The sequence below is a fragment of the Hemicordylus capensis genome, chromosome 1 (assembly GCF_027244095.1).
Source record: "Hemicordylus capensis ecotype Gifberg chromosome 1, rHemCap1.1.pri, whole genome shotgun sequence".
Taxonomy (NCBI): domain Eukaryota; kingdom Metazoa; phylum Chordata; class Lepidosauria; order Squamata; family Cordylidae; genus Hemicordylus; species Hemicordylus capensis.
In genome coordinates, this window is record NC_069657.1 from 78,047,111 (window position 1) to 78,069,693 (window position 22,583).

The window sequence follows — 22,583 nt, forward strand, 5'->3', positions numbered from 1 at the left end:
GGGCAGGTTCACAACATCACTGCCAAGTTGGTAGACTGAGAATCGCTGGTTCCTCGAGGTTCCTGGCAGGTGTGTGCTCCCCACAGGTGTCTGGCCAAGTCCTGTTCCTGTGCCACATTGCCGAGATTCTCCCAACTTGCGCCCAACTTCTGTAACCAAGAATTAAAGTTGAGCATACAAAGTCAGAAGAATCTCAGTAATGTGGCATGGAGACCAGACAGATCTTGAGTGGGTTCAGACAACACACCTGTTAAGAGTGTGTACTTGCCAGGTACCAACCAGACTTACCAACTTGGTGGCTATCATGTGAACCTGCCCACTGTGTTCATTGCCAGTGAAACTTTTGTACATGTGTAAGAAGTCTGCACCTTTTCTTTTATTTTCTTCAGTCTCAGACTTCTCATTCCTTTGTTTTTGTTTCAGATTCTTGACCTGGTAAGAAGACGGTTGCCTCTGTACAGTGGAAGTTAAATCTTGTGTATGGCGTGGTTAAGGTTGCAACCTGTCACCTCAACCTTCCTCCGCTTTGGGCTAGTTACCTTTGTGCTGTTCTTGCATGGTCTGCAGGTGGATGCTGGCACAGGGGCAGATTTATCCAGCACAGGACATAACATCACCACCTGCTCAGGTTCTTCTGAGTGCAAGGAGGGTGTTATCTTGCCAATATGGTACCCAGAAAACCCATCTCTTGGGGACAAAATTGCCAGAGTTATTGTTTACTTTGTGGCACTGATCTACATGTTCTTGGGAGTCTCTATTATTGCCGATCGTTTCATGGCGTCCATAGAGGTCATTACTTCACAAGAGAAAGAGATTACAATCAAGAAACCCAATGGAGAAACCACCACAACCACCATCCGAGTATGGAATGAAACTGTTTCCAATCTGACCCTCATGGCTCTCGGTTCCTCTGCTCCCGAGATTCTTCTGTCATTAATAGAGGTATGTGGTCATGAGTTCAGGGCTGGTGATCTGGGGCCTTCTACCATAGTTGGCAGTGCAGCTTTCAATATGTTTATCATCATAGCCATCTGTGTCTATATCATTCCTGATGGTGAGGTTAGGAAGATAAAACACTTGAGGGTTTTCTTTGTCACAGCTGCTTGGAGCATCTTTGCATACATCTGGTTGTACATGATCCTCGCAGTCTTCTCTCCAGGTGTGGTCCAGGTATGGGAAGGCCTGCTCACTCTGTTCTTCTTTCCTGTTTGTGTCACCCTGGCTTGGCTAGCAGACAGAAGGTTGCTGTTCTATAAGTATATGCACAAAAAGTACCGTACTGACAAGCACAGGGGTATTATCATTGAGACTGAGGGGGAACACCCCAAGGGGATTGAAATGGATGGTAAAATGATGAACTCCCACTTTCTGGATGGAAACCTAGTGCCTATGGAGGGGAAAGAGGTGGATGAGTCTCGCAAGGAGATGATCCGGATCCTCAAGGATCTGAAGCAAAAGCACCCAGAAAAAGACTTGGACCAGCTGGTGGAAATGGCCAATTACTATGCCTTATCTCACCAGCAAAAGAGCAGAGCATTCTATCGGATTCAGGCCACCAGGATGATGACTGGAGCGGGCAATATTCTAAAAAAGCATGCGGCTGAGCAAGCCAAGAGGAGTGCTAGCTTGCATGAGGTGCGACCAGAAGAGCCTGAGGAATTCATCTCAAAAATTTATTTTGATCCTTGCTCCTACCAGTGTCTTGAGAACTGTGGTGCTGTCCTCCTAACAGTCGTCCGAAAAGGAGGGGACATATCCAAGACCATTTATGTGGACTATAAGACAGAGGATGGCTCTGCCAATGCTGGGGCTGACTATGAGTTTACAGAAGGGACAGTTGTTTTGAAGTCAGGGGAGACCCAGAAAGAGTTCTCCATAGGAATCATCGATGATGACATCTTTGAGGAAGATGAGCATTTCTTTGTGCGCCTCAGCAACCTACGGGTGCTTGAGGCAGAGGAGCCTCCTGAGCTCAACAACTTGCCATATCCCAAGGCCATACTGGCCTCGCCCTGCGTGGCTACTGTGACTATCTTGGATGACGACCATGCGGGCATCTTCACTTTTGAGTGTGATGTGATACATGTCAGTGAGAGCATTGGGGTGATGGAGGTGAAAGTTCTTAGGACATCTGGTGCCCGAGGTACAGTTATAGTCCCCTTTAGAACAGTTGAAGGGACAGCAAAAGGAGGTGGAGAGGATTTTGAAGATGCTTATGGAGAGCTGGAGTTCAAGAATGATGAAACTGTGTAAGTACCTCACTTTATTATCTTCAGTGGCCAACTATGTTTAACCTCAGAATTTTCTTCTATTACAGGTAAACTTGGGCAACATAAAATGGACTGTCCTCTCTTTTTCTCCTTTAGTCTCCATACTTATTCCCCCCCAGGCAAGAACCCTACAGCAGGATCTAGTCTCTTCTGGTCTCCTCCTAGGTTTGAATAAATGGGGTTGCACATGCTTTTGAAACGGTCTAATGGGGAAATCTGATGCAGAAACTACAACTACCAGTATTTATATACAGCTTTTCAACAAAAGTTGTCAAAGCGGTTTATATAGGAACATAATAAAATAAATAATAAAATAAATAATAAAATAAAATAAAATAATGTTGCTCCTCTGTCCCTAAGGGGTTAACAATCTAACAGAAACACAAAGTAGACACCAGCAACAACCACTGATGTGGTGCTGTGCTTTGATAGGGCCAGTTTCTCTCTGCCTGCTAAATACGAGAGAATCACCACTTTAAAAGGTGCCTCTTTGCTCAGTTAGCAGGATTAACTCAGTTAGCTGGGTAAACTACACAGACAATTCTGATACGGCTAAATTCCAAAGCGCACTGGGGCCTCAATCCAGAAGAATTTTTTTCATGTTAATTGTCATATTGACATACTATTCACAGATTGAATAAGTAGTGGTAGTAGGACCAGATATTTGGTCATTAAAACCTGAAGTAATCTTATTTGCCCCTTCTAACCAGTTAGGTCCCCCTCATCTCTTTCCAGTCACCAAATTAATCATTTTCAGGCAATAATAACACCAGTTCATTGTGAGTAACATGTTTATTTGTTTGAGAAACTACCTTATCAGTTTCAAAGAAATATATGAAAATCAAGTGGTTTTCATGCATAACCCCAGCAAGTGAAACTCACTTATTTATAAAGGGATTGTCTTCATTTCTGACAATCCATACTAGCGGTTGTTCTTGTAAATGAAACCCTCCATTGGCCAAGTCCTGCTGAATGCAATAATGCACATTTTTCTCTTACAGTTTGGAAGCATGCCCACTTTCTGTCACCACTTCCATTGATCTGTACTTTTGATTAAAGGTTGATTAAAGATTATCATTTTAGATAAAACTGGAAGGTGGAGAAAGTCAGTCTGGGTGAGATGCCTTCAGTGCAATCATCTCTTTTAGCAAAACTTAAGCAGTGTACACTTTCACTAATAACCTGCACTATTTGTTATACTTTTTTTCTATGTAAAATAATAGCCAAGCCAACCTTCCTAGTGATTTGCATGCCCCTGCGCTTGCCCTGCCTCTGTTACCGCATTGGCTGATTTGCTCTGATGTCATGGTGAGACTGTTAGTCTTGCAAACAAATCTGTGTACAATCAAAAAATGAATCAATAGGCCCTATGCTTGTTTGGTGAGCAAAGACAGCAAGGCTGTTCTCATGAGCAGCCCAATCCAGGTTCCGGCAGCCCAGCCTGGGTTGGGTAGCCCAACTTTTTACTCTGGCCTTTCGCAAGGGTTAAGGGTGCAAGAGCGCCCTTAACCCTGCTGCCTGGGTCGTGTGTGTGCTTGGGCTGCTTGCAGTGGCGGTACCCATGTGCCGCAGCAAGTGGCAGAGTGAGCTGGGGAGGGTAATCGTGTACGGAGAGGTGGGCAGGAGCCTGCCTCCCCACCTTCCCTCCCCAGCAAGGTTGTGTGCATGAACTCATTGTGTAATTACTCTAGAAATGATAACATTACATTTAATACTTTCTGTGTCTGCCCAATGACATCATGGCAAACTGCTTTATGCATGCTCAAATATTTCCTTTTCAACACTTAATTATATACCACCTCCATATTCCACTGTGGAAAAAGCCGCATCTTCAGGAGAAGATTCTAGATGCAATGCTTCTGTAATGAAAATATGGCAAATGATAACCAGTCCAAATGCAAATTGAAGATTGCATTTTGTTGTTCACTGGAACATGAAAGCATACATCAATCAAAATAATCAAATTAAAGGTCAAACTTAATGTCTGCTGTTTGCATGTGTCCTAAACTGGGAGTTCCAGCAGCCAGTCTCCAGACTTTGCTTCGTGTGCCTCCTGTGCCCTGTCCCTTCATGAAGCTGGGCAGATTGGATTTTATGAGGCAGGGGTGCCTTCTGGGATGCAAAGCTGGACTGAACACTGCCAGCTGACCCCTAGCCTGAATGTGGCCAGTTGACCCTCCAACCCAGTGGAAATGCATGAGGCCTTCAAAGTGCTCCTTCAGTCTGTGCAACCTTTCACCTAGGAAGCCACACAGAGGGCCTTGCCTCGCCTATTCCAGGACCCAGCCACTAATCCAGCTCTGACTATGTTTTTGCCTCTGCCTCCCTGCTTTTGTCTGCTTGATCTGATTATTGAACCTGGCTCATCATCTTGCCTCTGGTTCTCTGCACCTTGTCCTCTTGATCTGGCACCTGCCCCTACCCTGCCCTTTATTAAGTCTTTCGACTCAGGTTTCCTGCTTCTTGCCTGCCTACCCCAAAATGAACCATCCCATTGTGGCCTGCCCCAGACCTTGTCCAATGCCTAACACCCTCTGAGTTAAAGACAAAAATGCATTCAGAACTCATTCAAATATATCCTCCTAGACTAAGGACCTTCTCATATATGTTTGCCACATCAGAATACGTTTTCTTTTTAAATCCACACCATAAATATGATTGCCCTTTGAAACATGTGTTTCCAGTAATTTCCAGTGGCATACCTAAGGATAAAGCGCTCAAAAAGCAACTATAATGCAGAGATGTTTGGTCACGCTTGACTCTAGCAAGTGAAAACAATTTATGTTACTGATCTAATGAAGGAAGTGAATCTATTAGGGGTGTGCAAATCGATTTGGGCAATTTGGAGACAGAACAAATCGCCCCTGTGGTCCATTGGCTAGATTTGAGTCCAAATCAATTTGATTTGATTTGAATCAATTTGAGATTCAGACTCCTCCTATTAATTTTCACAGATTCCCAGCTTTCACTTGGGGAAAAAAAAAAAGCTAAGCTCTAGCCCTTTTGGAAGTGGAGTTATGGAGCAAAATGTGTAATCACTATTTTTCAAGTGGCAGTGGGGTACTACTCAGTTTATGTTCTAGGAATTTTTTTCAAGTGTTTATACTCTTTGGTGTCTAATAACCTTTCCTCATAATGAATCCCTATTCATTACACACCAAAGAGTCTAAACACCTCAGAAATTCTTAAAATATCAACTGAGTACCCAGTGGCTTTCGGGTTGGGGGGTAGTTGGTACATGGGATGCCACTTATTCCCTAACCCCCACCTGCAGAGAGTGGAGTCAAAATGAACAGGAGAAATGAAGGTGTGTAATGAAGACAGCAAAGAATTTAAGCACTTCAAATTCCTAAAAAAATAAACTGAGTACCCGTGTATGTGTGCGCAATGAATGTAGTTGACACATGGCACTATCCAATGACACAAACAAAAACAAGTCCCCTGTGTCAGACAAAAGAGTATATGTACAAAGACATATCGATGGACAAAGACATTGATGAAAGTGCCAAAATTAGTGCCTGACAGGCACCCGGGTTCTATGCCCGTTTCAAGGTCACCCTCTTCCTCATGGGCAATCAGATAATTTTCCTTTGGAGAAATTGTTCATCATGTATCTCTTAGTAGCACGAGTAAATTTTCACAGAAAAAACATTTCTTCAAGTGGCTGTTATCTTTTTCCTGCCTGCTGTCAGAGGAAGAGGGTGACCTTGAAACGGGCATAGAACCCGGGTGCCTGTTGGGCACTAATTTTGGCACTTTCATCAATTACCATCTGCCAGCATTGGTAGATGGTAATTTACCATTGGTAGGCATTTCCATCGACTGCCATTTGATATCTCAACACACCCACATCGGTGGAGGAGTTATCTGGATACAGCACAGAGTGATTTGTTTGAAGACGTTATTCATTCAGCATGTGTTTATCTGTGTTGATTATTATTAGTTAGTATGGACAATCATGGACATTAGTCTTTGGCATCATTTTGTTATTATTCATTAACATTTTTTTCTGATATGTGGTTTATATGGGTATTGTTCATTTTTCATTAGGATCCTTATTTTGTGTTTATATATAATTTATTATTAAAACTTACAGTGTTGTAACCATTTTATTTGGGTTTTGGTTCATACATTAAATGTCTTTGTCCATACTATATGGAGCATGGTATTTCCAGGGGTAACCTATTTCCCAGCATTGGGTTATATGTGTAATATTTTGTATCCCACAGATGCGTAGATTCAGTCAGCATTCCCCAGACATATACTCTGTTGTCTGACACAGGGGACTTGTTTTTGTTTGTGGCTTCTTGCCCTGTGTGGTCCCTTATCTTGACACTATCCAATGACAGTCAAAATGAACAGAAGAAATGAAGGTGGGCAATGTGTCCTCATAGGGATTCATTATGAAGAAAAGTTATTAGACACCAAAGAATCTAAACACTTCAATGTTCCTAAAAGAAAATAAACTTGAGTACCCCAGTGCCTTGCAGGTGTGTCTGTATGTGTGTGTGTGTGGGGGGGGGTGTAGTTGGCACATGGCAGTTGACAGTTGGCACTGTGTCCAGTGACAGGCAATTTGGGTGGTAGGTGGCATCCATGGATACCTTCCAAATTTGGTGCCCCTTGGACCTTTATAAGTGGTCTGAATTGATCCAAATCTGAATCAAATCAAATTAAACCCAAAATGAATCTGGGATGATGGCGGGTGGGGGTGGGGAGATTCAGACACAAAACAAATCAGGGGTGATTCGATTTGGGCACAAATCAAATGGAAAAAAATCGATTCATCCACATCCCTAGAATCTATTGCCACATGCTCTTAGCCTTAGAATCCGTGACCCATTTGGAGAAACGTGTGTAGAATGTCCTAAGGCTATATGAGTACAGAAAAGGAATTGAATTAAGTCTGTTGAGATATTATCATAAACCCTTAACTGCTGGTGGCTAGAGATGATTGCACGGAATGCTTTCCCTTAGTCTGTAAGTGACAATGAGTGGGTGTCATTAAAAATGGTATGGGGTGGGGGGGGGAGAAATAATCTGACTCTTTAAAAATGTGCTTTCTGAAAGGATTAGCAAGACCCCAGAACCAAACCTGAAGTATGTGAGGGAGAGACAGATCCTGCTACCGGGTCTTGCTTGTTGCTTCTGTAATTCCAGTATGGTCAAAGTTTCCTCACCCATATTTTGGGAGGCAGGCTGGGAAAAAGGATTGTTCTGTTGGTGAGTAGGAGTGTAATGAGAATCATCTGTGTAATCCTAGTCTCCTCGTACTGATTGTGCAAGTTTGATGGCTGTTTATGAACTACTGTCTTATGTAACCTTGCAAGCAGACTTTATACCCCAGCTGTTTCCCACAAGCTCTTTGGAGCTGCTGCCAGCCAGCCGATGATCTGCCGCTCTGCTCACATCACTGTGCATTTGCCTCTGCAACTACTGGAGAAACAGTTACTTGAACCAGGCCTGACCATAGTCACAAGCCATGCTGCCAGGTTTCTCATTGGTTTGGAGCCTAAGGCAGACCTACCAGCCCAATCCTATAGCCCTGTCTCTCCTGCCACCTGCTGTTCCCACTGATGTCCCAGTGAGTGGCATGGAGGTATGAGTCCTCGGACAGCTCGGAAGCTGCCTTATATTGAATCAGACCATTGGTCCATCTAGCTCAGAGTAGTCTAGTCTCACTCCAGGGATTTGGGTAGCCCTTCCCATAACCCTGTTGTCTTCCCCATCTTCTGCTGCCTGGAGATGTCAGAAACGGAACCCCAGACACTCTAAAGATCTTGAGACACTCTACAGATCCTCCATATTCTGTGGCATTTCCTCTCATAAATCTGTCTTCCACTGATGGGTGCAGGACCATGGCCTCAGACAGTTCTATTACCCCTGCAGGCTGGGCCTCTGCATGGGAAGTCCTGGAGTTTTCCTGCTCCATTGGAATCTTTGTCCTCTGTCTCTGCTCCTTGCCTCTTGATGTGGTCTTCAGGCAGTCCTTCCCATAACTCTGTTACCTTGTCCCTATCTATCCACACACAATTAAGCTGTGCTAAAGCACTCAGGTGCCTTCTCAAGAAGCAGCATGATCACATTTGCATGATCACAAAGCATTTAGATCCTTTGACCTTAAAAAACAAACAAAAACTAATTAATGGTTTAAGAGACAATTTTGCAGCATCGAATACCTTCAATACTGTCCCGAGTATGTGCACAAAGGGTAAATGTAAGAACTATATATCTTTGGTGGATCTTCTTGTGCTGTGTCACCAGGATGCCTGCGGCCCTATTAGAAGAAGTCTCGTTCTTCCCGAATTTATTTTAAAAATAAATGAAGTCACACTTTTGGAGAGCACTTTTAACAACTCTTTCTTTCATAATCATTTTTCCAAATGTAGCAACCAGTGCAGAACAATTAGAAGTGAATCTGACCAATCTATCCCCCAGCTACTTCTTTCCACACTGATTGCAGAATATGAACAAGGCTTGGATGATGCAATTCAAACTGAACATCAAAGGCATCTATTTTCCCCACTTGATATTATCAGAAATGTCACCTATGACATAATTACTATTGGCAGGATCCAGACTAAATAAATCATGATTAAGTAACACTGAAATTAATGGGTCTTAGTTAGTCATAGTTAACTTATCTCACTTCTTTCATTGACTAACTTAGACCGGATCCTGCCCTGTATCTAAGGCTGCATTCTCACAATCTTGTCAATCTTAGTTAAAGAGTTAACTAGGATTGCTGAACCCCGCAGAGCTGGTTGTGAGAATGAAGATTTCCTGGGCAATCCTGGTCAAACCGCTGTGGTTAAACCACACTGACTTAACCAAGGTTTAAGGTGGTCACACTGTAGATTAGTGTAAAGCAATCTGTCTAAGGCAACCTCCCTGAGCCATTTTTGGAAGGGCGGTATATAAATCAAGTAAGTAAATAAGTAAGTAAATAAATAAATAAAATAAAGCTATTATAAAGCTACTGGCCTTTTTTAATCTACAGTCACCTTTCTAATCATCCCTAGCCTGAAATTTGCTTCTTTCATTGTCACTGCAAATTCTTTTTTTGGGGGGACATGCCCCAATATTGTAGCACAGGGGTCTCCAGCCTTGGGTCCCCAAATGTAGTTGGACTACATCTATCATCCCCAGCCACAATGGCTCCAGCTATTGTCGCTGAGGGATGCTGGGAGTTGTAGTGCAACATCATCTGGGGACCCAGAACCACAAGGCTTTCTTAGGAGATGTGCAGGGGTTCCTCAGCAGACAAGTCGGTTAAGAAGGATTGCCTGAAGATGGAAGATCTGAAGACCACTGAAATTATGATAAGACATTCAGTATAGGGGATGGACGGTAGCTCAGTAGGAGAGCACATGCTTTGCATGCAGAAGCTCCCAGGTTCAATCCCTGCTGTCTCCTGGTAGGGATGGGAAAGTCCTGAGCCTGAAATCCTGGAGAGCCACTGCCAATCATAGGAGACAGTACTGGGATAGATGGATCAATGGTCTGACTCTTCATAGGGCAGGTTCATGTGTTCTCCAGTGTAAGTATTTTCTCTAGTTCTGCTCCATAGATTTCCACGTAGAGTTTGGCTGATATACTGTCCCTTGAACTGAATGAGAATATTGTCACTGGCCTAATATGCATGGGTTTGGGTTTTTTACTACTTTTCTTTAGCTGGTATTTTGCTGAATATGCTACTGGAATAAAGGTGCAGCCTAGCTGTAGTCATGTTTTTATGTTAGCTTTTGAAGGAAGCAAGCCACAATTCCTAGTTTTGTAGCTAGTTTTAATAATTCAGGAAAGATGCAAAAGTTTCAGCAAATTCTTTAACAAACTGAGAACAAATTGTCCATTAATCCTCTAGATGAAGGGAGAAGTGCTGATGTTTTGCATGAAACTTTGCATAATTTCTTCCTACCTTTGTGTGTGTGCAAGCATATTCTATATTCAAATAGTATCATTTATGATGGAAAAGAAAAGCTCCTCCTTCTGGGAATGAAGAGGTTATGAAGAAAATGCTGTAATCCAGAGTTCTTTGACTTAATGCCGATGTTAGTCTGTGTGAAGCATAATGTCCATGATGGCAAGATAGGTTGCTACCTTTGAGACTCTGGGTTAGTGTCATGTCATTTAGACCAAGAATAATTAATCTGATCATGGCTTAGTTTCTCTAAGTGCCTCCAGATGTACCTGTTAGAATTTCAGAATTACAGACATCCTCATCCAAGAGAGTATTGTTGATCATTCAACCTTGATGTTTCCTCCTAATCCACTGCCTCACTCCCTGTGATTTACTTGTCCCTCCTGTCCATCTCTCCAACCTCCCATCAGCTTCCCATCACATTCTAACAGCAATACTGTAGGGATTTGTAGAACACCCATTGTCAGCAAATTAGCTGAGGAATTATATCCCATGGTCCCTTAGCTGTGCCTTAAATGCCATATTCGGTTAAGTAGTTCTCAACGTATAGTTGTCTGAAATGAGCAGTTTAATGTAGAATATGTCCAAAACTTTTAGGTAATAAATTTTTTTGATCAAGGAGTTATTGTTTACAAAGGTTTTATTAAGGATGCCCAGTGAAATCAGACATCTAGCTGTTTGAAAATGTATATAATGGTGTCTATATACAGTGTCTGGGTGGAAGCTTTTCTACTAAACATTGACTTTATCCCTTGATGTATTATATCCTTAAGTGTGTCCCAAGAGGTGTTGCTCTGATAAGCTCTTCTCGTTGTCTCGGGACTTAGTAACAATGAGTAGAGTTCAAATGCCTATTTTGTTTTGCTGCATATTTACAGCATGAAGCACTTCACCATGGATATTGGTTATGTCTGGACTGGGGTGACTTGAGGAGATTATGAGTGGTGCATTTACAGAGACTGACTAGATGCCTGTGTATGACTTTTGAGAGATTAGGATCAGGTGGTGCAGTGATGTTTCAGGAACGCATGAAATCAGTCTGGTGAAATGGGACACCCTGACAATTGCTTGAACAAGAGAAGGACTGGGCTGATCTTTACCCTCTTATAGCCCTTGCTGACAGGTGCTGATTGGAATACATGCCACCTGTCCACATGAAGGACAAATGGCATTCAGTGGGTGGGTGGATGAAGGAGAATGGCATGTGAAGGGATTTATGTGACAACTCCAAATGAGGGAAGGTCCCTGAGCCCCAGATCATCTATAGCTTGTGTGAAATATGTTGACACTGAAGATAATAAGTGATGAGGGTTCTTCACATTACAAAGCCCTTGGTGGAAAGGCTCTGAAAGTAATTCATGGGGCATGTGTTTGTGTAATCTTAGAGAGAACACAGAGTTTTTGCTTGCCAAAACCCACAGCTCCAAAGTGGATTAAAATGCCTTATTCTGATTCAAGTCAAAAAACCAATTTATCCTTGGTCCCAGCCCTTGCTTATTGTATGGCAAGAAGTACTTTTTAATGTGAGTTGTCTAAGTGACCTGTAACAATGGTGAGCTCTATCCACAGGTGCAGGCAAAAGGCCCTCTTTACTCTGTGTCCACTGTATTGGTTCACATACAGACATAGCCTCCATTTAAACCTGAAGAGATGCATATGAAACAATGATATAGAATCAGGGGGATTCTTGCAAAGGCAGGAATGGAGAAAGGAGTATTTCAGCAGCATAGGCAGGAGTCCAAGGAGAATGAAGGCAGTAGAGGGCTGAGCTCCTGGAAGAGGAGGAGCCAGTCAGGGAAAGCCACCAAACAAGGAGCAGGAGGAAGACTTGAGTGACCTCTGATCCCTTTCCCATCCATTACAGAGCTCTCCACTGGGGTGAAGGAACCAGGAAACCTTGCAGCCATATTTGCACCCCGAAATACATCTGCACAACCATTTGTGTTTCAGCGATTAAATCTATATACATTTCAATTGTATTAAAATATTCTATGAACCAATTTCCAGACTAATCAAAATCATTGTTATCTCAGACCAGCATAAATGTTGGATCCTATAAGCTGTTGCCCCAAGGCAACCAGCTCATTGAATGAATGCTTTGTATCCCAGTCAGCTTGTGCCTAGGCACTAGATTCTGAACCTGAGCCCAAGTACTCCTGCACCAGAATTGCTCCCAACTGAGTCATACTAAGAGGCTGTTCTTATGAGCAGCCAAGACCAGGTTAGGGCAACTAAGCCCAGGCTTGGCTGCCTGTGGACACCACCGGGAGCCATGGGGCTCCCGGCAGCACCTCGATGGCAAAGCCAGGCAGTTAAACAAGGTTAAGAGAGCGAGCTCCCTTAACCCCTTTTAATTGACCATGCGTCAGTGCTGGCTGCCAGCGCTGAAATATTGACGGGCGCACGCCTGTTGCTATGGGGATCCCCACAATGCACTGTGTACTTGTGTTGTGCATTGTGGGATTTCCGGGGGGCGGGGATAACGTGTCCTGACTCCTGCACCTCCATGCTGCCTCGGGCAGCAGTGGATCATGCAACAGCATGAGGATCATCTGCAAGGAAGGGAAACTTCTGCTGCCTTCTCCGCCACCCACCCTCAAGCTTTCTCACTTGATCATGAGAAAGCGTCCTAAGTGTTTCTGCCACTATAAAATAGGTAGAAAGGCGCTGGACCAAAGGACTGGCCTGAGATGCAGACTGGCTCTCACAGTCTGCTGCCAAAAGTTGGGAGGAGGAGGTGTGAGTGCTTCCAGGACCCAATTGCGTGGTGGTCAAAAAGCTGGCCGGAGGATTGGAAAGTGATTGTGTGCAAAGTACAATCATAGGGCAGCAGACCTCCTCCCTCTGAGATGAAATCAAAGATTTCCAGTGTCGGCTGCCCATGCTGACAAGCTGTGATAACATTTCTAGCCCTCCATTTGGCTTTCCAGTTGCCCACATGATCAAGTTTCAGGAGTGTGCCACCTTCTGCTGACTTTCAGCAGCAAATCTATAATGAGAACCAGCCCTGTGTGTGAATGTATGGAGGTAGTAGAATCTCAAAGCTACTTTTAGTATGACAGAATAGGTGGATTAAAATTGGCAAACAGGGCAGTGACTGTCCCTCATTTTTCGTGCATGGGCTCTTGCAACCAGAATGAATCACTGCTGTGAAGGCCAATCCATAGGATCAGGGACCCCAACCTCTTTTCATTTTAGATAGTAAATAAATCTGGAAATATTAATGACCTGGTAGGAAGCTAACCCATCGATCCAATTTTTCATCCAATGTATCTGGGAATGATGCCTGACAGCAGCCTTGCATGTAAATCTCATTTCCAAACGCTTCAGCAAAAAAAGGTTAGTACTGTACTCATGTTAATATAGTTGAGAAACTTGCCAGAACATTATATGCAGTGATAGTGCAAACATCATCACTCTCATTAAATTACCCACCAGCTGGATATTGTGCCCCAGAATGGGAAACCAGCCAGGATTGCCTACTAGGCTGACACTGAACTTCATGCTACAATAACCCCAGTTTTTAAGGGCATGGATCAAGAAGTGTCTTTCCACATGTGGAAGACGACTTCTGCTCATGGAAGGGCTGTTTTACACCTCGTGCAAAGTAAAGCTAAACTCAGATAGGTTCTTCTGCTTGCAGAAGAGCTTGTGCAAAATGCCTCTGCCTCTGTTTATCCTTGCCTCCGTATCCCTTTCTTGTACTTGGTCTGTCATCTTGTACTTTGTAAAATACCCACTGGTGGCACTGTATAAATGTGGGCTGGCATCAGGGGTTGGCATTGCTGAGCAACTGCTGAGGTCCCCCTGCCGATCCCTGAGACCACTTCAGTGCCCATTGCCTTCTCACAGTGGTGGCGGAATGACTCTCTTGCTTGGGGGATTCGGTCAGTTCTTGCCTCTTCTCTCTCATCCTGTATACCAAAGGGAGCCTACACCCAGTGGGCCTATCCAGGGAGGAGGGGGCCCATAGAGGGTAGTTTGCCAAGGGACGATGGAATCCTGTAGCTAGCCCTGATATACAAATATAATATTGAGAGCTATATGAAGCCTACCCATTATAGCACTGTGCCAGCCATTTGTGAAATAATGCCAATGGCCATGCTTCTCCTACTCTGTCCTTTGGGTCCAACTCACGGTTTCCAGGTAGTGCTCATATTACATAGGTGCAGAGGTACCTAGTTAGCACTCTTATTATTTGGGTTCAGAGGCTGCAAATAAACTTGGCAGCCCGTCACAAGCACTCATCGCTTTTTTACAATGCCGTGACAAAGCAAATGGCTTTGGTGAGCCCTGGGTCATATTCTGTTTCCTTATCACAGGTGAGCCTTTGTAGCATTTGACTGTACTTTGTCTATTAGAAAAGAACAAGTAGAAATACTCCATCTACATGCAAAAAGAAAAGAGGATGGTGTAGAACATATTTATTATTATTATTATTATCATTATTATTTATTTATTTATTGTTTACACAGTCAGACAGGTGTTATTGACTGGTTAGAAAAGAACAAGTAGAAATACTCTGTCTACATGCAAAAAGAAAAGAAGATGATGTAGAACATATTTATTATTATTATTTATTATTATTTTACACAGTCAGACAGGTGTTATTGACTGGTTTGTTTTATCCAGACATCGAGTCCTTCCCAAGGACCTGGGATGGCAGAATTTTATTGTCAATGTTGTTGCTGTTGTTATAGATATCGTCGCAGTATATAGGCTGTTCTCAGTAAAGCTGCTTTTTGTAATTGGCTGGTGGTGATTTCTGTCGTTGCCCAGAAGAAGGAGTAAGACGAGCACGCACGCGCGCAGCATATGTCACACGCACGCTGAGTGTGACGTATGTGGCGCACGCACGCGTGCTCGTCTTACTCCTTCTTCCGGGCAACGATGGGGGCAGGGGTGGCAGGGAGGAACGCTGCCGCCCCCAAAACTTCAATTTAAAACGCAGCGCCAGAGGGGGAAGAGCAGTGGGAGGGGTAAGTTCTACCCCCCCCCGCCCTTAAAGGTATACAGTCCCCCTCAGTGCCGGACCGCACTGCGTGGTTCTGTGCACACCACTATTATCCAGACTTTGAGTTCTTCCCAAGGACCTGGGATGGCTGAATGTTATTATCAGTGTTGTTGCTGTTATTATTACAGATAATGTTGCAGAATATAGGCTCTTCCCAGTAATGTTGCTTTTTGTAATTGGCTGATGGTGATTTCTGTGGCCCCTATGGTGTTGAGGTGCTCTTCAAGTTGTTTTGGAATTGCACCTAGGACGCCAATTACCACTGGGATTATTTTGGTCTTCTTCTGCCACAGCCTTTCAATTTCAATTTGTAGATCTTTGTATTTTGTGATTTTTTCTATTTCTTTTTCTTCCATTCTGCTATTCCCTGGTATTGCTATGTCGATTATTTTAACTGGTTTTTCTTTCTTCTTGACTACAGTTATATCTGGTGTATTGTGTGGCAGATGCTTGTCTGTTTAATATTTTTGCATCTTCATTTTCTATTATTATTATTGTTATTGTTATTACATTTATATCCTGCTCTTCCTCCGAGGAGCTCAGAGTACATGCTTATTTTTTATCCTCACAACAACCCTGTGAGGTAGGTTAGGCTGAGAGATACATGACTGGCCCAGAGTCACCCAGTGAGTTTCATGTTTGAATGGGGATTCGAACACAGGTCTTTCTGGTCCTAGTCCAACACTCTAACCACTACACTATGCTGGTAGTGTATATACCAATAATATGTATATACTGTTGTACAACAATAACGTTCTTAGAGAAGTTCTCATGGCAAAAAGAATGAGAATAAGGATTGGCTTAAATTATAACATAGTGTTGATTTTGTTACCAGCCTGCAGATACGCAGTTACCTTCTGGCCATGGTTACACAGTATAGGGTTGTTCACACAACCATTAACTGGATAGGACAAGTGTCCTACCTGGCTTCAGGAGCTGTGTGTGCTCCTGATTTTGGGTCATGTGCCAGTAAAAGGCAAGGTAGGAGGCAGTGAGCGTGATAGCTAAGTGTCAGCTGGGTATGAGCGCTCCCTTCCCAGATTCTGTCCCCAACTTTTGAACAAGATAAGAAGAAAAACCACCCTACCCAGGTGACATTTAGCAGATAATCATGCCCCCTGCCTGCTACCTTGCTTTTTACTTACACACAACTAAAAAAATGGAGCACGCACAACTCCTGAAACTGGGTAGAATGCTTATCCTATCCCGTTAACCGTTTGTGTGAATAAGCCTCATGTATTCTAATCATTCAAGGTGTGTCCTCCCAAGGAAAGCAAGTGTTGACTATTCAAGATTAAATGCCTTGCTTCTGTACTGTTTACAGACACAGCAGCATATCTGCTCATTAATGGGCTGAGATTGCACTTGCGGCCTTGATCAGTGGTTTTTGCCTAGGGATTTGTTAGGGAAATTGCACCCCATTGGTCCTTTTTGTACTTTACACTGCTGATTGTGAATAGCTGGTAATGTGCCTGTAGGGTGTGTTTAGCACTTAGTGGTTCCGCCTATTCTTGACAGCATCATATCCAGAGGACAGTGATGAGTGATTGCTTATGCTCTCCCAGAAATCTTCCCTCAACTTTAGCATGAGGGACAGGCTACTGAGTGAGATCACTTGGAAACACACAGTCTCTAGGGTCATTAGCAGGCTGATGATGTTCAAGATGAGATTTAAGGAGATGTAGGGCTTAGTTGCAAGAAAGAAGCATCATGGTGGGGAAAACTTGCTTATTGAGAGAAAATGCTATGGTTGAAAATGTGGTTATGTCTGAAGAATAATGTGACTCTACATCTGCAACATGATGCAAGTAATGAGAGGATGTATTCCTGATATGAAAAAAAAATTCAGATATTATGTACTATTATATAATATATTTTATATATATTCTCTCTCTCTCTCTCTCTCTCTCTCTCTCTCTCTCTCTCTCTCTCTCTCTCTCTCTCTCTCTCTCTCTCTCTCCTCTCCCTCTCCCACCTGATAAATGCATCTACCAGGCGTCTATCTATAAATACTGTATAATTATAGGATATTATATCCTAAATTAGCAAAAATAAAGTGATCTGAAAAGTACACAAAATGTATTCTCCTAGATGTTGTAAATATTCTATTGAATTTTAAATTGACATATTTTAGTGATCAAATCAAATCTGTACCATTCCTTAAGAAACCCGTGAAGCGGTATCGGTGGGAAACTTGGTTGAAATCAGGGTTTTAAACAGGCGTGTAGCTATAACTGAACAAGCCGGGGGTGGGGGGGACGAATGCTCCTGAGTGCATGAGGTGAGCAGGGAGCACTGGCTGGGAAACAGCCTGCTCTATGCTTTCCCACCTCCCTCGCTTATTGGACCAATGAGCTCAAATCGCTCAAATGAGGCTCCTGATCAGAGTGTGGGGAGTGTGTGATACTGTTCGCATAGGAGCAAGAGAAAACGCATGCTGGGAATGTTTCGTTTCTGACCATGTCCATATGGTTCTTCTGCAGCAAAGACATGGGGTGGGGGAGAAAGGGGGCCCAGGAGCTCATTTTCATTTCTTGTCCCAGTTTGTCCCTTCAGCCTTGTCCCTTCAATCCTGCTACACCCCTGGTTTTAACCCTCAGCTGGATTTGGGGGTGGATTTCCACCCCCAGCTGTGTAAAGGTACATAAACAAGCAAACCACCAAACTCCCAGCTGTGCTCTTGTTGTCAAACTCTTACCTGTACACTGGCACATGATATATCCACAAGTATGGCCCCTCACCAGTTATGATATTAATTAATACAAGTTTATTAATACAAATACAGCACAGGGTAGAAAACTACACCAAAATGAATGAGCTTTCTGGGGTGGGGCTATTTCTATCCCATTCCCATATTAAGCACTTTGGGATGGGGGAGGACACCCTGTTTCTCTTTGGAAACTTCAGTTTTATTTCCCTTGATGATGGTAATGTCTTAAAACCAGTCTGAGGCACTGTATAGTTCCATACTCTCCTGTGAGTGCCGATGAAACCAATCACTCCCACCATGTCAGACCTAGAGGCTTTTCTCACGAACAGCCTAACCCTGCTTGGGCTGCCCCAAGCAGGGTTAGGCTGCTTGTGACTAGCGGTGGGACCCTCGTGGATCCCTCCCACCTAACCCCGTTAATAACTCCGGCCTTTAGCTGAGGTTTGCACCCTTAACCCAGCTACTGGGAATTGTGTGATTTGGAATCACACAGATGGGCTTATAGAGCACTCATTGGAGGGGGGAGATCCCCAGTGCAACGTGTGTGCCGCACGTTGCATTGAGGGATGCCTGGAGGCCGGTACAACAAATTCCGACTCCAGATCCCTCTGCCCTGCTCCGTGCTTCACGGAGCTGCACAGAACAGGGCTGTCCTTGTGGGCGCATGGGAGGCTCACCAAAGCCAACCTGCGTGGACATCTTGGGGGAAGGTAAGTGAAAAGCAGCCTTCCTCCAGCACCCTCCCTGCCTGCCGAGGGAGATCGTGAGAATCACCCCCCTAGTGTTTGGAACAAGTAAAGCATTTGGAAGCATCTGAGCTCACAGAAGCAGGGATTTTAGCCAGGGCGTTTTCCAGATTACTCCCTGCAGCAGGTTCATAACTGTCTGCTAAGTGCCTCTCCATATTGCCCATGTTAACCCCTGCTAACTGTACAAAGAGGCACCTTTTTAATGTGTTGATTCTCTTTATTTAGCAGGGGGAGAGTAACTGGCCCTATCCATCTCCAGCACAGTACCTCCAGTGACTGTTGCTGGTGTCTTTCTTATGTTTCCTTTTAGATTATGAGCCCTTTGGGGACAGAGATCCATCTTATTTGTTTGTTTGTTATTTCTCTATGTAAACTGCTTTGGAATAGGGGTGTGCAAACAGGTTCGACGTTGAATGTTTTCGATGTCAAACCAGTTCAGCTCAATCGTTTGGGGTCAAACCGAACCACCCCCTGTTCGGTCCAACTTCAGACCGAACCCCACCATGGGTTCACGGTTTTATTATTTTTTAAATTTTATCACCTACCCCCTCTGGGGACTTCCTCTAGGTGTCGAGGGGGGGTCCGCGGGGGTTCCCCCTCCCCGACTGGCCTCCTTGCCACCCTAACCAGCCATTCGGCTGGCTCTTCAGCCTGTTTGGGCCTTCCCCCTCCGGCACAGATGCCATTTTGGAGGCTGCCGCGCCTACACAATGGGCCTCTGTATGGCCTGGGATGCTAGGTTTCTGAGGCACAGTCCTTTCTGGCAACATATGCCAAGCAAGCCAAAGAAGTATAGTTTGAAAATATAGAGGTGCTGTGGTGCAAAAACATCCTATCCATTGAAAGGAGATGTTGGCCTTCAGAAGCAAGCTGGAGGTCTGCAAAAAAAGACAAGTAGGCCTGCAAGTTGTACAGCAACATGTACAGCCATGAAACAACTCTTGGGGCTGTTTCAGGTGAATCAACTCTCTACATACAGTCCAAAACCTAGCTGAAGGATGTGTAGAGGGGTGATACATATGAGCATCACTCTCACACGATTAAAGGATGGGCCAAGAGCAGATTGGGGCATCCACCAGGGGCATCAAGGCAGGTGCTTTCTTACCACAGACCTAATGTTCTCTTGTGCGCAGGGCAACATTAATCTCAACCTGCCCTCAGATAATTGTGGTAAGGGATAATGTTTTCTCCTGTTTATAGCTGGCAGAGGCTCTCCTGAGCAAGGAGTTGACCTTTTTATGCATTATGAGTTACAACAAGCCAGACATGGCCCAGATATGTAACCACATTCACAAAGGGAAGCACTGTCATCTGTTTTGGGCTTGGATGGACAGAAGATGTTGGTATTGTGTGTACCAAGAAGTCTGTGTCAAGGACAGCTGACAAGAAACCAAGAAAAATATATGATAATTGTGGGTCACCGGCCTGTAGGGTGGGTCACACTTGGCCAGCTCCCAGGTTGCCTTTAGGTCAGCCACAGTGTGTCTTTTCAGCTGAAATGCTGAGACCTAAGATGTTGAAATATGGGTCCTCATTAGTATAGTCTTTGAAATGCTCACTTTTCTTTGATAACAGTTCACATTCTTAGTGAGTCATGCAGTCACTCAGGGTGTGGATGTGGGGTCACCACTGCACTCCCCTGAAGTAAAATGTTGAATCATTGTAGGTTCTGTGGCCTGAAAAAATTGGGGGCATCCAGTGTAACCAATGGGATTACATGGGAGTAGGAAGTCCTATTCATGTGTAAAAAGTCATAATTCCAGATGAGGGTTAAATAAGGTTTTTCTCTTGGTGATTTAAATAAGCTTGTTTTAAACCAATTCACCCTAGTGGGTGAGGACCTATGTGTGTGCAAGGAGGGGGTTGGATTCTAGGGTGATGCACTGGGTGCAGTCATGTCCAAGCCTCAAAGAATGCAGTTAAACTGTTGAAGAAGGACCTGTTTCACACTCTGGAGGGCCTCCTGGACCCAGCTTGACTCCTGGATGACCAGGTGGTGGTTATGGCTTTGGTTGGTGTGCCAGCTGCACCCTTTTCTGGAGAAGGGAGATCAGCCAAAGTTACCCATGCTTTGATCACATTCAGCCTTGATTACAGTAATATGTTCTGTGTAAAGCTGCCTGTGGAATAGTGTTTGGAAACTGCAGCTAGTATAGAATTGTGCTTCTAGACTGTGGCTGGATGTTCAGTTGCACTCCTGTTTCTCAAGCTTCACTGGCTCTCCATTCATTTCTGGGCACAATTTGAAGTGTTGGTTATTACCTTTAAGGCCCTGTATGATGGGGCCCAAGGTATGGGTGTGCATGGACTTTATGGTGTGGTTCAGTCCAAATTCAGTTTGAATTCAGACTGAACCATACCAGAGCGAACCGGTTTAGTTGAACCGATTGGCTGGTCTGGTCAGTTCAATGGAACAGTGACCATAGAGTGATCAAATTCAGCATACATGTGGGGAGAGAATCACCAAGGAAGTCTAACACAGACACTTTGAATTTCAGAAGAGGAAACTTCTCCCAAATGAGGAGTATGGTGAAAAGAAAGCTGAAAGGGAAAATCAGGAGAGTCACTTCGCTCCAGGATACATGGAGTTTACTCAAAACCACAATACTAGAAGCCTAGTTAGATTGTATACCCAAAAGGAGGAAAGGTAACACTAAATGGATAACAGGTACTGTCAAGGAAGCCATAAAAGGGAAGAAGACTTCCTTCTGAAACTGGAAGGCCTGTCCAAATGAAGAAAACAGAAAGGAACACAAACTCTGGCAAAAGAAATGCAAGGTGACAATAAGGGAGGTGAAAAGAGAGTTTGAGGAACATTTAGCTAAAAGCATCAAGGGGAATAACAAAAACTTCTTTAAATACATCAGAAGCAGGAAACCTGCCAGGGAGGTGGTTGGACCATTAGATAATGAGGGAGTGAAAGGGATTATTATGGAGGTTGCAGAGAAGTTAAATGAGTTCTTTGCATCTGTCTTCATGGCAGAGAATACTGAGCATATACCTGTTCCTGAACCAGGCTTTTCAGGGATGGAGGCTAAAGAACTGAGTCAGATAGAAGTGACAAGAGATGCTAAACCATCTGGAAAAACTGAAAACTAACCAATTGCCAGGGCCAGATGGCATCCATCCAAGAGTCCTCAAAGAACTCAAATGTGAAATTGCCGACATCCTTGCTAAAATATGTAACTTAATCCCTTCAATCATGCTCTGTTCCAGAGGACAGGCAAACACTGATTTTCAAAAAGGGATCCAAGGGCAATCTGGGAAATTACAGGTTGGTTAACTTAACTTCCGTTCCAGGCAAATTGATGGAAAGCATCCTCTAGGATAAAACTGGAAAGCACATAGAAGAACAGGCCCTGCTGGGAGAGAACCAGCATGGCTTCTGCAAAGGTAAATCTTGCCTCACAAACCTTTTGCAGTTCTTTGAGAATGTCTTTGAGAACTCTTTGAGAGAGTTCTTTGTGTGTGGATAAAGGTGATCCAGTTGACATAGTATACCTGGACTTCCAAAAAGCTTTCGACAAGGTTCCTCATCAAAGACTCCTGAGAAAACTTTGCAGTCATGGGATAAGGGGACAAGTACATGTGTGGATTGGTAACTGGTTGAAGGACAGGAAACAGAGAGTAGGTATAAATGGACAGTTTTCACAATGGAGGGAAGTAATAAGTGAGGTCCCCCAGGGATCTGTACTGGGACTGGTGCTATTTAATGTATTTATAAATGATTTACAAGTAGGAGTAAGCAGCGAAGTGGCCAGATTTGCAGATGATACCCAACTCCTTTGGGTAGTGAAATCCAAAACAGATTGTGAGGAGCTCCAAAAGGATGTCTCCAAACTGAGTGAGTGGGCGACAAAATGGCAAATGTGGTTCAATGTTGACAAGTGTAAAGTGATGCAGATTGGGACGAAAAACC

The 22,583-nt window shown here is 43.9% G+C and overlaps 1 protein-coding gene across 7 annotated transcripts in view; it reads left to right on the forward strand.

Moving 5' to 3' along the window:
- The window catches only part of SLC8A3 (solute carrier family 8 member A3), a 268,007-nt gene that overhangs the window by 72,577 nt on the left and 172,847 nt on the right, over positions 1–22,583 (forward strand). For all 7 annotated transcript variants that reach the window (XM_053257215.1, XM_053257249.1, XM_053257243.1 and 4 more), the window contains exon 2: positions 424–2,249. In XM_053257215.1, the coding sequence (XP_053113190.1) occupies positions 481–2,249 (1,769 nt within the window). In that variant the 5' untranslated portion in view covers positions 424–480. The remainder of the gene's footprint in view (positions 1–423; positions 2,250–22,583) is intronic.